The sequence below is a fragment of the Telmatherina bonti genome (genome assembly GCF_933228915.1).
Source record: "Telmatherina bonti genome assembly, chromosome: 13".
Classification (NCBI taxonomy): domain Eukaryota; kingdom Metazoa; phylum Chordata; class Actinopteri; order Atheriniformes; family Telmatherinidae; genus Telmatherina; species Telmatherina bonti.
The window spans coordinates 14,606,780-14,623,477 of NC_136611.1; the positions used below are offsets into that span (position 1 = coordinate 14,606,780).

Below are 16,698 nucleotides of genomic sequence, written 5' to 3' on the forward strand. Positions count from 1 at the left end.
AAAAAAAAAAAAAACAACAACAACAAAAAAAAAAAACCCTAATGGCTACTCCTTTAGCTGCAGCTAGTAGGTGTGCATGAATTAACTGAATACTAAGCAGCAGAAGATAACATGTCTTGTCCTGTTTGAAAGGTATCGGCCCAGATAAGCTAGCTGCTAACTCATGCAGCAGTTCTGCTAACGGCTGCCAAGTGAAAAGCTGTTTAAATGTTGAAAATGTGTAGGAGGCATCCTCCATAAATCTACAACATACTACACAACACTAGTCAACAATTCCCATACCATTTAAACTTAATTTAAATATAAACTTACCTGCGTGGTGTCCAGCTTGAGGCAGCACAGCCAAGTGAGACTTCAAGTGAAAATTGCAAACTCAAAAAGTTGGTTTTCCCGCATTTTACAACAAAGAAATTAAAGTTAGCAGAACTGTTGTCCCTTGTATTGAACTCCAACTTAAAGTTATCATTTTTAACGACTCACCTAATTGTTTTGGGGCAAACAACTTGCTTGTTTTGTTGGGATTACTAACATTATTGCTTTAAATGCCATTAATACAACTTTTCAAGTTTTACCTACTTAAATGACTGTTTCAGGCCAACCAATATAAGTTGGATTTTTTGCAGTGAACAGAATGGAGGTCTTGGTACATACCAGGACGATTTTGGGTTAAAATTTCTAATTTCAAGGTATTTCATCGAATGCCCCTTTAAAGGGTTAATGAGTACAACTGACCAAATACTAATGTGAAATAGGAATATCAGCATTTCACTTTTTGTCTAAGATCAAAATGAAGATAACGATGAATAAGTCATCATATAAAAGTAAGGAAAAAATATATGAGAGAAACAAACAAACTGTGGGCTGTTTTATGAAGTGAGACGTTTAGAAAGTGTGTTGAGCTGTTAAATCCAGAGATGTGACACAAAAGAGTTCTCAAGTGGCTTGTGCTGGACACCCAACCTGATCAAGAGGGAGACGTTGTCATTTTCTGGTATTGGTTTAGCTTTTTTGTGTGTGTATTTGATCGATTTTTTTAAGTAGTGAGAAAAAAATCCTTAATGTGTGTACGGTATATTAATCTTTAGTAATAAAACTAAACTGAGTCATATAGTTTATTCATTCATTTTACAAAACGCTTAGTCCAATTAAAGGTTGTGCAGAAGCAGGAGCCTATCCCAGCAATCATTGGGCGAGAGGCAGGTTACACCCTGGACAGGCTGCCGGTCCATGGAGGAAGTCATACAGTTACCAGGACAAACAATGTGAGTTTAGTCGCCATGTTCTGCTTCACGCTGCTCAAATTACACTTGACAGAACACAGATAAGAAGACTGACTTCTCAGTTTAACAATAAAAATCTGTGAAATTATGCAAGTCAACTTCATTTTGATGTGGAAAAAAAGGCTGAAATGATTTTAACTGGCCAGTCAGGATAAGACAGAACTGATATAAATATGACTTGTAAATGTACGTCTGTCCTCTCTTGCAGTACCATACATTACATACCATACATTGTTTTTTTTTTTTTTCCTTCGTATATATATTCATCATGGTTCTAAAACATACAACCCCCTTCCTCTTGACTGGTGCAGGTGGTGCTTTCTCAGTAGATTTGTATTTCAGAATCAAACACCTGGTGTACAAAAAGCTTCAAAAGGAGGGGCCACATCAAGCTGACAATCTGGTTAAATTTACATGTCATGCCAGCTAACATAAACAAAGTCTTACTAAACTCAACTTCATTTGCAGTCATTCGCAGTAGCTTAAAATTTCCCTGTACAAACAGTCATGCTGCAGCTTGCTTGTATCCATGGAGACATGCATAAGTGTTGCCTGAATTTCAAGTCAGTATGAGAGAGGTTCCTGACATGATTGTCGTGCTGCTGACCAGTATGTCAGTCAGGTTTAAATTTAGGACTCAGTTGGATTAAACAAAACCCTTACATCTAAATTCAATGAAAAACATAAAAAAAAAAAAAAATCAATGTGCAAAGCTGTTCTCTTAAAAAAATAGCGAGAAGTCACCTAATCACAATGGCTCGTTTCAGCGCTTTGTGCTGTGCATTCATCTTGGACTGCATACCAGGCTGTTTCCCAAGATCATGCTCTGAATACTGAATAGAGGCAGCATAATGTGGAATGAATGCATTATGTGCAGCACCACAACAGCATTTTCTTCTCCAAACATCCATTATCTTATCTCTCTGCAGAGTCCAAGCAGCACAGCTGGTTAGTTGACTTGCTGTTAGTGTATTTGCTGATGCTGCACTTGTTGGCTGATATGTTAACTTATTAACAAGCCCAGAATGAAGCTTTTTGTCTACTCTCGTGGTAATCAGGATCTATAATGAATCACTTATGTTGTCTTATGTGAACGGAAAGGTTTCTAGTCATAAATGCATTCCTTTCCAGGCAAAGAATGTGGTTTTCTCTAGATTATATCAACAAATTCTTTTGTGCAAAAACGCCTTTCATTCTCTCCTGTGAGAAAAAAAAAAACTTCCAAAAGATGCTTTTTACAGACACAGAAAACATACAAACACATGACAAAGACGACCACTAGCAGAGAGGAAAAGGAGGTGGGGGGGGGTGACGCTACAATCTCTTCCACCCGATTTCCCCTTTTTTATCTTTTTTGCTTATATGAGATCACCAAACAATCAAGCTTAACAATTCATGTCTGTATACATTCCAATGATGAGATCATCCCATAGACCACAACAGAAAGTGTGAGACTGGATTTCTGATACAAAAAAAGTTCACTTTATTGACTATATAAGAGCCTCAATGCACACAAAAAGTAATATATACAAAAGGTAACGGCAACATATGCACATGCTCACCAGAATATTCTGCGATACTCTTTTAGCTCCATTTGCAGAGTCTCTAGGCCTGCTGAGCTGCAGCCATGCCTTCTGCTAATTGTTCCTGCCTTTCTTGCTCAGCCTTCTCCCTCATCTCCTTCTCTCTGTGGATCAGCTGTCTCTTCTCAGCCTCCCAGGCCTTCACCCTGCTCTCGTACTGTTTGAGGTCTGCTACCTCTGCAGCGGCCAGGTTCTGCTGAGCCATAGCTGTCACTAAAGCCTGGAAGGAGGTGGGATCCACGTTATCCTGAGACTCCAGCTGACCCCTCAATTCCTAGACAAGCAGGCAAGAAAAAGAGAAGAAACATCTTAGTTGAGTAAACTGTCAGAGGTCGGTTCATCTGGTGGGATCAGTACTTTCAAAGTCATTTAGTGTTTTAACACACGAAGCACAAAAAGGTCTTGTAATAAATGAAGTGTTTTCCAGCTGCTCATTGTTCATTCTGAACCTTACATAAAGGAGTATACGGTTGCATTGCCATGACATTGCAAAACGCCACAAGAACAAGCATTCCTTACATGCCTGATCAATTATTGATCCAGCCCGTCTGCATTGAGAGGTAAAACGTGTAAAGCTGATATAATGGCCCTCATACTTCTTCTACATCTTGGGTTCAACAGGTTTATGGTGACCAAATGATCTGCTTCACATGTGTGAAGGTGTTTTTGAGCATCAAAACTTGTTTTCATGGTTATGGTTAGTATGAGATTAAGACTGGGTTAAGAATTTAGGATTTGCTAAACCTTAACCTATTTACATATTTTTAAGGATTCAGCACAATGAACAACAGATCCATGGTTAATGGTTACACATATTGCTGTGCTTTGTCGATGTTTGAATTGGTAAATGGTGAACTGATGTATTTGTTGTTTAGTGGTGAATATTGACGCTTGTATTTCTTCCTTCTGTCCTGAAAATTCTGACTAATTTTTTGCTTCATGTATCAAAAATGTGTAGGTTTTGTTAAAGTATTCCTTATGGTCAGAACTTTGTCCTCTTACTAGATAACTAAATGTAAGCGTACTTTTAGTAGGCTTATTTACAGGATTTATTTATTAGACTTTTATCCCAACAAGAATCCAGATTGAAACTTACCTGTCACTCCATCGGATGTGCACAGCATTTTTTTTCACAACACAAAATTAATTGTAGAACTAAGAAATCTGAAAACCAACTTTTAATTTCATTCTACTAACTTTAAACAGGATTTACAGAGTGCGTCTTTTCTGCTGCCAGAAAAATACAGTGTGACAAAGGCCAAATTCCCACTTGAATGTCATATGACTTTCTAAAAATGTTCATTGCACTGTTTAAATTAGAACTTTATACCCGTTTGTTTTATTTGTGTGATATCTAACATTTCTGTGTATGAAATAAGAATTAAAACTTCTTAATGTCAGCCAGAGTCAGAAGGAAATTAGTAATTGATGGTGATTAAAGGTGGAGTATGTAAGATTTTCAGTATTTAAAAAAAAAAAACAACTGAAAAATAACTACAATAATAATTAGATAGTTTTTTTTTTTAAACATGTAGGTTCCAGTCATTTGATGTGTTATTAAATTACAAGTTTAATTAATGACAAAGACCCTTCTTAAATGTTTGCCTACCAGTAAAAAAAAAAAGTGCTTTTTGTCATTTGTCATTAATTAAACTTGTAATTTAATAACGCATCAAATATGAACAGACTGGAACCTACATGTTCAAAAAACTTTCTAATTATGATAGTAGTTATTTTATTGGTTATTTTGAAAATATTGAAAATCTTACATACTCCACCTTTAAAGTAACACAAACGGCATTAATTTTTTTCTGGGAGCAGGCCTCTGATTTCTGTTCCTTTTGTAGGAGCACCAGGAAGCGTTCAAACTCTTGCTAAAGGTTTCACACAGTTTGGTTAATCTACAGGTGGTGGTAGCATGTCAAAAACACTGATGCTGCAACAAAAGCAGGAAAGAATAAGAATGCAAACTGAAATGTGTGGGTAAAAATGTTCTACGAGGAAGGAAAGGCATTCAATGTACAGAGCATCTTGGTTGGTAACTTGAAATGTAAACGGAAACATTGTTTAAAAAGAACTTCTCAAAGCACCTTTGATGCAGACATAGTTACATATGTGTGGTGGAGGTCTGAAGGCCTTCACCTAAGCTGGGTGTTGTCCAAAAAAAAGAAAAAAATCAGATATAACAGCTAAATAAACTACATCCTGAAAAATTGGACAATTAGTCTGTGTTGTGTTTTATTTTATCACAATATGCTCTCTGGTTTACGTTGGGAAATACAAACTAAAAAGCAAAAAACACAATGATCCATTTTTCTTAGAATTTAACACTTGGAATATGTGGTCAGGATTTTCCTAAGAGTAAATACTATTCAGCTACATTATAAATAACAGACCCAGTGTACCATTCAGATTTGATGTAAAAACCTGCGAGTTACAAAGTGAGACATAACAGGAAACGCTGTTTGCTGGTTAGCTCCGGTAAGGAAAGCTCATGGAAATTCAACAGCAATCACAAATAAAGCCCAACTGCTACAACAAACACACACCTTGAATCTGCTGACATACTGAGGGAGCTTAGCCTGCTCGACCTGATCATCTTCATCTACGTCATCTTTTTTCTCGCTTTCTTCTGCACCTGATTCCTCTCCAGAGGAGTCTGCGTCTGAGGTTGAAGACAGCTCCTGCAGCAGGTCACCCACAAGGTCCAGCTGAAAAATAATGAAAAAGCAATGTTAGGCATGCAAATGATGGTTTTCATTGTTCTCTTTATGTGTACACCATGTTCCAAACCAGTTGTTAATGCCAGAAAATCATTTTTCATGTGTAATAAAACTTATTGCAAATATGCAGCTCGGAACGCACTTGATTACAGAACAGACACTGCATGACGCAACAGGCTTCACACCTTAATTGACAATCTACCTCTTAATCTTAGGAACAGGATGATATACTGTGACCTGAGGCAACAGTCACCGGCATCTGAGATGTAATACATCCTCTCTGTCCCATTGTGTTATCGTCTTTGTCTACATTACCACTGTCTGACACCAGGTGTTTGGTTCCAGTTGCAGTGATTCTCACAGACATCCTCCATGCTTCAGGCTCTTCAGAATTTCATTAGATGTGGACAAAGCTGAACTATTGAACTGGACAGTGCGGGCCGGATTAGGGGTACGGCAACCCACTGTGTATGCGAGCATATACAGAAAAATAACAAAATGACAGCAGGTGTCTTGCATCTCAGCGGATAAAAACGGTCTGGAGTATAACGTCTGATGTATAACGTTGTTTTGTGGCACACCGTAACTGAGCAGGATTTTCTGTCTAATCCTTTCTGTAAGAAAGTGAAAAATCACATTTATATGACTTTGGGAAATATGTTTGATGTTGAAATCAGAGGCAGGGGAGGAGATGAGTGCACAGAATAATGCTGTAATATTTCTCTTTTTATCATCGTCATTTTCTTTTATTACTCTGATCTGTACTTTCCTGTGTATATGGGCTCAGTGTTGCACGTTTGTTACTGGACTGTGTTAACAGAAAACCATTATATTAAATCAATACGATGCCTTTGCCATTTGTAGATTGTATTAAGTTAGTCAAAATCAATACACTCGTCTTAAAGAGTAAACAGAAAATTGCTGCCACTGGGAAACTGGGGAAAATTGGTAACTTAAATCTTCTTCTCCCCTAGTTTTGATTCGGATGGCTCATTTGTGGCATCATCTTTCAAATAAATCCATGACTTCACTGCATGTGTGTGTTTACTTCTTTTTTGGACAACTAATATCCTAATCTATTTTACACCTGGTAGGTCTTGACTTATGAAAGAAGTTTAGTGAGCAGATCAATATTGCAGCCTTGTTTTCAAAAAAGCTCTCTAAACCTCTGATAAGACTGCATACAAGGTATTAAGGAACCTGGGTAAACTGTAGCATCTGTCTATAGTAATGTTTGAGAGAATCCAGTCAATTGTATCTAGAGAAAGTATCAAGATTTACGTCCGCTCTGAACAGCTGGATGTAAATTTAAATGAACTTCTAGGATTTCTGCTGCACTCAAACTAAGCCAGATGGGACTTTATGTTGCTGGGAGTACAGTTAAGTTTATGTCCAGTAAAAAGGTTTATATTTATGGATAATTCACACTGGTCAAATCTTAACCAGCTTGATGAGGTCAGACTTGGCTCCAAATCATCCAAGAATCAATAAATCCAGCGAAAGGAAGCAAGTTGCACATCGGCAATTAGTCACACATACATAATAAGTTAGTCTTCGTTAATAGATGTAAAGTATTAATTGAGTAGATTTTATATGGCTTGAATGTGTGTCTCTGCAGGAATGTTTATTCTTTTGTAAGACATTCAGTCTTCAAGCAGACATACCCTCATTTTCATAAAACTCCTGGGAAGATATTTGTCCTTACTGTGTCTTTGGACAGCTTGACGTTGCCATTATCAACGGCAACTCTCTCCATGATGGCCAGCGCTCGGCCTATATACCCTCGAGCCCAGAAAAGAGGCATCCCTTTAAATACGGCATGTATGCCCTTTAAAATCTCCACCTTGCCTGTGTGAAGAGGAAGGAGCAAAATAAATGAGACAAGCAGGTAATGAAAGACTGCTGGATGAATCAATCACAGTGCAACCATGAAACCACAGAGAGGAAGCTCAAATACACACCGAGGAGAGCATTGCCAAGCAGCTGAGCACTGAGACCAACAGTGCTGTCTTGCTTTAGTCCACAGAGAAGCAGCGATGCGCCCAAAGCTTGCTCCTCTGAAACCTGAACACAGCGAGGAACAAGGACTCTTATTCTGTCTACATCCTCCACACACTGAGACGTTTCCCCATGATTCGGGAAAAAATTTGTCTCATTTAATGTTCCAGTTAATGTATTTTAATTTGTAAATATTCTACAAGCACTTGTGGATCACTCACTGTAAGTTGAGGTCTGGTTCCAAGGAAATTCCCCAAAGCATAGAGAGACAGGATCTGTGTGGATGGAAGGCCGAAGGCTTCCTGAAGCATCACCTCCTCAACGACGTAACATGCACCTGTGCAACCACAGTACAAATCACATGAAAATTATTCGTTATGGCTGACCTTTTTATTTTATTTACTCATTTTATTGTTTCTATTGTCCTTGAATATATCTGTGTTTTTCTCAGTTGAATGGTGATGACAGCAGAGAGGAACAATTTGAAAGTCAGAAACATACTCTAAGTATCTCCCTGTGATCTTTTTTGCAGTAAACAGATATTAATGGTTTTATTTTCACTTTTTTCTTGTTAACAAATACCATAAACAGATCAAAGAAACCGCAATAGTAGTCTCCATTCATATGTATAAGATATTAGCAGATTGTTGGTGCCTGCTCAGCACACCAGTACAAGGTGTAACTACACATTCTTACAAATTACTGCAGTATTTGTACCAAGTTTGCATAACATTTAAAGGGGAACTTCTTTTTTATCCTTCAGTCTGTTTGACTTACATATGAAACAACTTTTTATCTTCAAAGACATTAAGAGAAGAAAAACATTTTTGACAAATTATTATTATTATTATTATTATTTTTTTTTTATTACACTTAAACTGATATCACACATGGCTGCAATTGTAAAAACATACTAGATGTGTGAAGATTTAGGCCATACAGTGTTAGTGACAGTCATTGACAAACAGATTCTAACTTTTCACTGCTTCTTAAAATCCCGACTGGATGCAGAAGTTTTAGTTAATGTTGCTGTAAAGAGCTGGGAATGCCACGCAAAACGCTGGCTCCAGAAAACAGATGTTTCCAACAAAGTACTTGAACCATATCAGATTTGAGTTGCAGCTGTGAAGTATTACAGAATGTAAGCTCTAAAGGATCTAATCAAAAGCTCTGCATACAACAGTAAAGTCTCCACAATGATGTATTGTTAACTGTCAGCAAAGGAAAATAATCAGGCTTCCTCTTTTACACCATCTCATACAAACAGGCAACGACCGATCTGAAATCTGATTTCAGTGATTGACAGACTTTGCCAGTTTCAGACAATATTTAAAGTCAACAATTATGTGTTTGAAAACTTTTTAATGGATTTTATTCAGCTAAGCTTCATTCCTACCAAAGCTTGACAAAAAAGATGATGAAGCCTTACTTTTAAAGTCTCCATCTTTAATGAAAGAATTTAACATCAGGTTGAAAGTGAAGTCGTCTGGGAATATTCCATACTGGACCTGGACACAAACAAACACGTTTAAAAACATCTGTATCACATTTAGTGTTATTGTTTACAGTATTTGTGCATTAGCATGAAAAGTGTTTACACAACAGGGCTTACTTAGTAATGACAAAACTATGCAAACACGCAACAGTTCATTCTTATGCTACTTATCTCTCAGTTACATCTGACCAATTAAACCATCAGACACAGACATGTCTGATGAGTTCAGCTTTAACTCACTGTAAAAACATCACTGGATACCTGATGTCTTTCAGTGATGTTTAAACCCGCCAACTCGCTCATGAACAGCTTGAACACTGGGCTGAGACTGTCAAACATACTTAACATTATTTTTGCTGCTCAGATCAGTCTGAAATGCATCTGAGTGGTTCAACGTCTCACATAAACTAGCAACTGGTCAGATTTCATGATCATCATCTAATCAAAACAATCACCTGAACCTACTTCTATACTCATTTCCAAACAACGCATTCAGCATATGATGTCGTGTACCTTGTTTCTAAGTGTGTGAAGAGCTTTATCTCTGGCACCGTATTTTAGACACTGTCTGACCCAGTCGTGAATGGTCCAGTCTCGCAGGTACCAACAGTTGGGACTGTGACGAAACCTTGAGAAGTAAAAGAAACAAAGGTTTTTTTTTTTTTTTTAAATGTATGGTCATCCAGGGGTGACTAACAAAAGACAAATGAGGAGACATGAGGAGAAGAGGAGGTGACATGCGAAGAGTGAGGGACTCCAAATCAAAAGATCAACCCCAAAAAAGCAAACGTATACTGATCATTAGCACTGATAGCCATGATATTGTTTGTATATATATATATATATATATATATATATATATATATATATATATATATATATATATATGTATATGTATATGTATATATATATATATATATATATACATATACATATATACATATACATATATACATATATACATATACATATACATATATACATATACATATACATATATATATATATATATATATATATATATATATATATATACATAGATATACATACATACATACATATATATATACATACATATTTTTTGTGTAAAAAAAAAAAAAGAAAAAAGAAAAAAATCTTTTTTTTCAAATAAATAAAAATTAATCCTCTATAAAATTTTTGTCTTTTTTTTTTGTTTTTATTGATCTTTTTACTTGTCTTCTTGGCCTTATAGCAGCAGGCTGCTGTGTTGTTTTTTTCCTAATTGAAATCATGAAAAATGACAACCAAAAAAAAAGTCTTATACATTTTTTTTGTTTTTAACCTACAAAAACCAGCAATATTGAAGAATTGTGGGAATCGCAATTTGAATTGAATCGGCACCCAAAAAATTGGAATTGAAGCGGTACAAAAGCATATGGTCACAGCTCTAATTATATATATATATCTTAAAAAAAAGTTAGATTCTCTCAAAAACTATTTATAACCTTGCAGGCTTGATTATGAAAATAAACATTCCCTGAACAACGGTGTGATTGAGAAACACACTAAATCTAGTAATCACAAAAACGAGAGCAGATTCCAGAAGAAGGAGTAAACAGGAAAGGTCTGGAGTTGCCCCGAACAAAGAGAGCCATGAGACTGGAGATAAACCAAAACAGACAAACCAAACAGACAATTCATTCCAAGAAAAACACATAAGCTGGTATCACAAAAAAGAAAAAAAAACAAAAAAAAAACAGCACATATTTAGAAAAATTATGCAGAAGAAAAATGGTTCCTCGTACTTGTAAAGGTAGTACTCTGCTTGATCAACCTCCTCTCTGGATGATATGTTGTCAACAAACTGGAAAAGAGAATGGACTTACTAAAAAAAAGTGCATTTCTTACCATAAAATAAAAATTAAAAAAGGCAAGTAAGATTAAACCCGTTTAAAAGTATTTACAGCTTACCCGTGACACGGTCAGAGAGCTCACTGGGAGGTTCTTATCATATGTTCTGTCCATGATGTTGGCCAATAAGGCTGTAGGTTAAAAAGCACCAACAGCACTATTAGATGCTTCATAATGTCATAACCAATTCACAAAATATTTTCCAGTATGGCATGGCTGTATTCTACCTAACCTCCCGAAAAGCAATGCAACCAAAAGTATAATTTTATCAAAAGCTTCATCATTCTCCATAATCCAATTAAATGATCCAAACTTTAGTGTTGAGCTTCTTAATTTCATACAGTTCACACATAAAATTTGAACAAACAACAAGTGTCATGAGTCTGCAGTGCTGTAGTGCCACCAAGTGTTGATGGCGCGCATTCACAGTAACACTGGACGCTTGACTGCAGGAAACAAAATAACTTATGGAAAAAAAAAAAAGAAAACACATTATACTTCTCAGATTTCTCCCAGCCTCATTGTGTTGCATGCTATTAACAGTACCTCTGGTACCCTTTACAAAAAACATACATGATTTTTTTTTTTTTTTTTTTTGCCAAATACACGTGATTCAAGCCACTGCTCAGATTAAGCTATTTTAAAATATTCCCTGACACAGAAATAAAATAAAATGAAATCAACATCCTATCACATACCCCAGAAATTTCTCATAAAATTAAAAATTTTTTAATGGAATTTAGTTTATTTTTTTATACTTAATATTCATGCAATACTTTATTTCTTTTGAAATTAACACACACATACAGTGGAACAATTAAGAGGATAAATACAATTTCTAAAAAATTATCTAATACTTTATAAAAATTCAGCTAAAACATTCTGTTAAGGAAAACCAGCAGGTAACCATTTACTGTTTAGCTGTTTTGTTTATTTTTGCACCAACTTTAGAAAGAAGTATTTGATAGCAATTTAGTATTGATTATCTTAAAAACTGCATTTCGCATGAGCTCCCTGATAATTAGAAAATTAAAGGATTTCCTACATGATGCAGTGTTTTTATATATCATTTATAAAGGTAATGTATATCGTTCTTATTCATGACTAATGATCATCCAATCAGATACAACTGTTCAACAGTCACAAGGAAGATCAAGCTCAGTAGTTAATTTTATGAATATTGCTCAATTTTTTTTTTTTTTTTTATCACTTTAGTTCAATAACTTGAACTTGATACCTGTTATAAAATCTTACAATGTCTTATTATACCTTTTGTCAGGTATTGGATCTGAATACACCTTGAACCACTCTTAGTTATTCTGTGTATGAGGCAAGACTGGATTATCCAATGGGCATTATGGGAACAGGCCCAGGGGCCCATGTCCACTTGGGGCCCATGTGGAGCCCACATAGGGCATATGCCAGCAGTTTGGACATGAAACAAAATGTACATAAAAGCCAGATAGTTACACCACAGAGTCTAGTGTATTGTAATTTGTACCTGTACGCCCAAGTGCTTTCCATCAGAACAGTACCAGTGGCTGAAAGATGTTAGAAATGCCGTTTTAAGGTGTATCATTCACAATTTTTTACAATTTTGCCGTGGGGAAGGGGGCCCCAGTAATACTCTGGGCCCAGGGGCTTGTGCAGTTTTAATCCGGCCCTGGTATGAGGCCAACCTGATACATATGGCGCCCCAACCTTCCACGCATTTAGACTTTGCTTGTTTTTGGACTTCATAAGGAAAACCTTCCCAGTTTGACAAGAATGCTGCATATATGGACAATGACTTTATATTCCAAATGTGATACCTCTAATCCTGACCCGCACTGCATGAGTTTGTATTTATTCTTACCCAGGTTGTGAGGATCTTTCTCTCTTGCTTCCCACAGTTTGGTGTCTGTGTATGCGGCTGAAAGCAGGCATCGTCTGGCTGTAAAGACAAACAACTAACTGGGTGGTGTTGAAGTGTTTACAATGTGTATAACTACAAGTCTGTTTCTCCCAGACAATCCTCCTGACACATAAAGCAGGTAATTTAGCTGCATACTGTTAGCTGACGAACCAGGGACATGAGGGTCTCCTGCTTTAACTCTCTGTGTTGTTCAAAATGAACAATACAATACTGGCTGAATGCAACCATGAAGTTAAATTAATAAGTGGCTTGACTTTCAAAGAATAATACGACGTGTTTACCTGTTAGAGACGGTGCAAAACGTTTCACTTTGACAGCTGAAGTCACACACCTTCTAAACACGAAGGCTGCCATCTTGGACGATACCATTTCTTGGCCGCATCAAGGGGAAATGTCAAAGAAGCCAGTGTGGATTATACCAAAGCTTTAAATCGCACAAACATCATCCTGTTTAGTAGTCCGATGAAGGGTCGCGGGGAACCAGAACGTGTGAACTCCACACAGAAAGCCTCACCCCACCCCCGACCTTCTTGCAGAGATAACTCTTATGCCACCGTGCAGCCCGGCACAAATATCAACCTTTTTATATACAGTCTATGTGGAAAACTTCACACAAATTCTATCTAATCTATCTATCTATCTATCTATCTATCTATCTATCTATCTATCTATCTATCTATCTATCTATCTATCTATCTATCTATCTATCTATATTATATATATATATATATATATATATATATATATATATATATATATATATATATATATATATATATATATATATATATATATAAATCATGTTTAAAAAACATATAAAATCATGTTTAAAAATGAAATTATTCCTCTATCTATCTATCTATCTATCTATCTATCTATATTATATGTATATATATATATATATATATATATATATATATATATATATATATATGTATATATGTATGTATATATATATATATATATATATATATGTATATATGTATGTATATATATATATATATATATATATATATATATATATATATATATATATATATATATATATGTGTATATATGTATGTATATATATATATATATATATATATGTATATATGTATGTATATATATATATATATATATATATATAAAATCATGTTTAAAAAATATATAAAATCATGTTTAAAAATGAAATTATTCCTCTGTTCAGTTTACAAAATACTTATACACTGTCTGCCTTTGGGGAAAAAAACATAATGACAAAAGTGCTGTTTAACTACATTATCTGAAAAATCAAAACAAAATCTACTGATCTTTCTTAAACAGAAAAGTCAGAAGGAAAAAATAAAAAGAGAATTAGAAGTTGCCAGTAGAGGGCACTCGTTAGACAGATGAAGACAAACTAAATGCTGGGTAAGTAGTATATTTCATGCACCGAAGCCAATAAAAGTTCCTACTTTAGTTACTCGATGTCATGGTAGATTGATTCATGAAGATTCTCATGAGATTTAAATTCGTCCACTCAAAAAGTATCAATAATCCCTGAAATTGTGAGAAACACTCTAAATGAAGTAGGAGTTTGCAGAACAGCTACAGAAAGAGTTGTGCAGTTTTCATTTCGCAAAATATAGAGTGGATGTGCTTTTATTTATCCTACGAATGCAATCCTGTTGTCTTTTTATCACATCTCTGTCAGTGAGTCTGTGTTTTTCTCCACAAATACTGCAAGAAGACAACCCTCAGCTATTATTACAGCAAGCTGCTTGGCTGTGGGTCAAAGGAGGTGACAGGTTGAGACCCGGTGGGACAGTTTTGTTAAACAAAACGTGGAAGAATTTTAATACCTTCATGCTTTTTCACTGACCAGCAAAACAGGAAACGTGTACCTGTAATGCACAAAGGAAATAAGTAATTGGATAAAAACATTTCTGCAAGCACAGCCATCTTTTTTGTTGCATTTTCTAATTTTGCAATATGTCATTTTATAATGACATATTGCATTAGGACTCTTACTACCCTACAGCCTTTTTTGTTGCTGTTGTTTTGTTGTGTGTGTGTGTGTGTGTGTGTGTGTGTGTGTGTGTGTGTGTGTGTGTGTGTGTGTGTGTGTGTGTGTGTGTGTGTGTGGGTGTAGGTGTGTGGGTGGAGGATTTTAGCATCAGGTCAACACTAGCCATCTAGTATTGTTCTTTCTCTATCAGATCATCTTTGTTTGGTACACATCTTGTCTTTGAAAGGTACTTTTTTGAATCTGTGGTCTAGTAATGCAAAAAAAAAAAAAAAAAAAAAAAAAAAAGCCAGAACAAGCATTTGTTTTCAGTACCCTTCTCTGCTTCCTTTTTTACTTTACATCCATGTAGTTGTATGACATTGATGCACGTACCTGAGAGGAATAACCACATGACACACAATGGCATTGCATGAAATGTGTCGATACAGAATGACGAAGCATTTTGGAGGGCTTGAGTATTAACCAATCTGTAAAAAAAAAACATAAAATGTGATCCAATTATTTAAAATACTACATTGCTAAAGATCATTTCCATATGACCAAATACTTCTTTGGAGTCTCCAATGCTTCAATGAAGAGCTGTTTATAAAATATGGACTTTATTAGCATCATTGTTGTGTCAACCCTTGCATAAAGGATAACAGTTTTAAAGTTTTAAGTATGAGTTGGTGCCAAATTAGGTTTTTCTAAACCAGTACAGCCACTGTATGAATGATGAACAAGACTGAGGCCCACTTAATATTTATCAATGCAATGCATCGGGCAGGATAGTAAGAAAATCATGACCATGATAATTGCTTGCAACAGTCCCAAATCTAAAAATTTACATTAATGTTAAAGCCGTTTGGATTAAAGTATCTGCTAAATTACTGTAGAATAGAATTAGGTATGCATGAAATGGGGAAAAAAAACTAGCACTGTAATTTTTTCTAACCCTCAGATATATATTGCAATATGAAAAAAATACAAGAATTTTCAACAGATGACTTGAATGGCACTTTTAAGTGATGCTGCAATCCTGCCATCTTGTTGACATTGAATGTTAAAATTATGGTTTTTGTCTGTAGTTGAGAGTTATTCTTACTGTTATCTTTTATTTCTTGCTTTTATTGGGCTCAGTCCTGAGTAAATGTTTTGCCTGCATTGGAGCAGATGTAAATGAAAATAGACGTCCTCTCCATCCATGTCTGCGGGCTCTAGATAGACAAATGGACAACTGAACATGTTGAGTCAATTTGTTTCCTACATGGCAGGAGCAGCGATGTGACTATCTCACACATGTACATTGCAGTGAGGATGCTCAAAACCATACATTGTGCAGCTCTTAATAGAATAGAATAGAAAGTAAATGAAATTGAGAGTAGACTTAATAACAGAGCAGAGAACAAATCCTGCAGTCATAAACAAGTGTTCTCATCCTTGACAAATAACTTAAATTGATCATCTGCTATAATACTTAACATTAATTTACTGTCGGTCAACAAATCAGTTGGACAACTGAAGCTGTTTGTGTTCAGGCAGTGGACAGCTTAATAACTGTTGACTGATGAAAGAAAATCCATATACGTATGTATAACAGCAGTTTATCTGCAAAGCTTTTTGTTACCAAGATTAATTTCCCACTCAGCTGTTCTCCTCAACGTCTGCCATCTGCTCTCTTAAGTTTTCATTAATTAACAACAGGAGTGACAATATCTCCTCACAAAACCTCTCTGAGCTGGAATGAGTTGCATGCAAGTGAACGCGATGCTGCGCAGAAGGGCTGATTCTTGACAGCGTACATCCACTCTGTGGTTTTTCTCGACACCAGCGGCTGGGATTGAAACACGTAGGTGAGGAAAG

At 35.7% G+C, this 16,698-nt stretch overlaps 1 protein-coding gene across 1 annotated transcript; it reads right to left on the reverse strand.

Annotated features, from left to right (window-relative positions):
• Positions 1–2,794: 2,794 nt before the first annotated feature.
• mrps27 (mitochondrial ribosomal protein S27) lies at positions 2,795–13,235 on the reverse strand (the record flags this gene model as incomplete). The annotated part of the gene is made up of 11 exons (XM_079251578.1): positions 2,795–3,137; positions 5,413–5,574; positions 7,292–7,434; positions 7,548–7,650; positions 7,806–7,921; positions 9,014–9,092; positions 9,593–9,707; positions 10,846–10,904; positions 11,012–11,082; positions 12,807–12,884; positions 13,148–13,235. The coding sequence occupies 11 exons, from the start codon at positions 13,233–13,235 to the stop codon at positions 2,886–2,888; spliced, it is 1,266 nt and encodes a 421-aa protein (XP_079107704.1). The 3' UTR covers positions 2,795–2,885.
• Between the last annotated feature and the right edge of the window lie 3,463 nt (positions 13,236–16,698).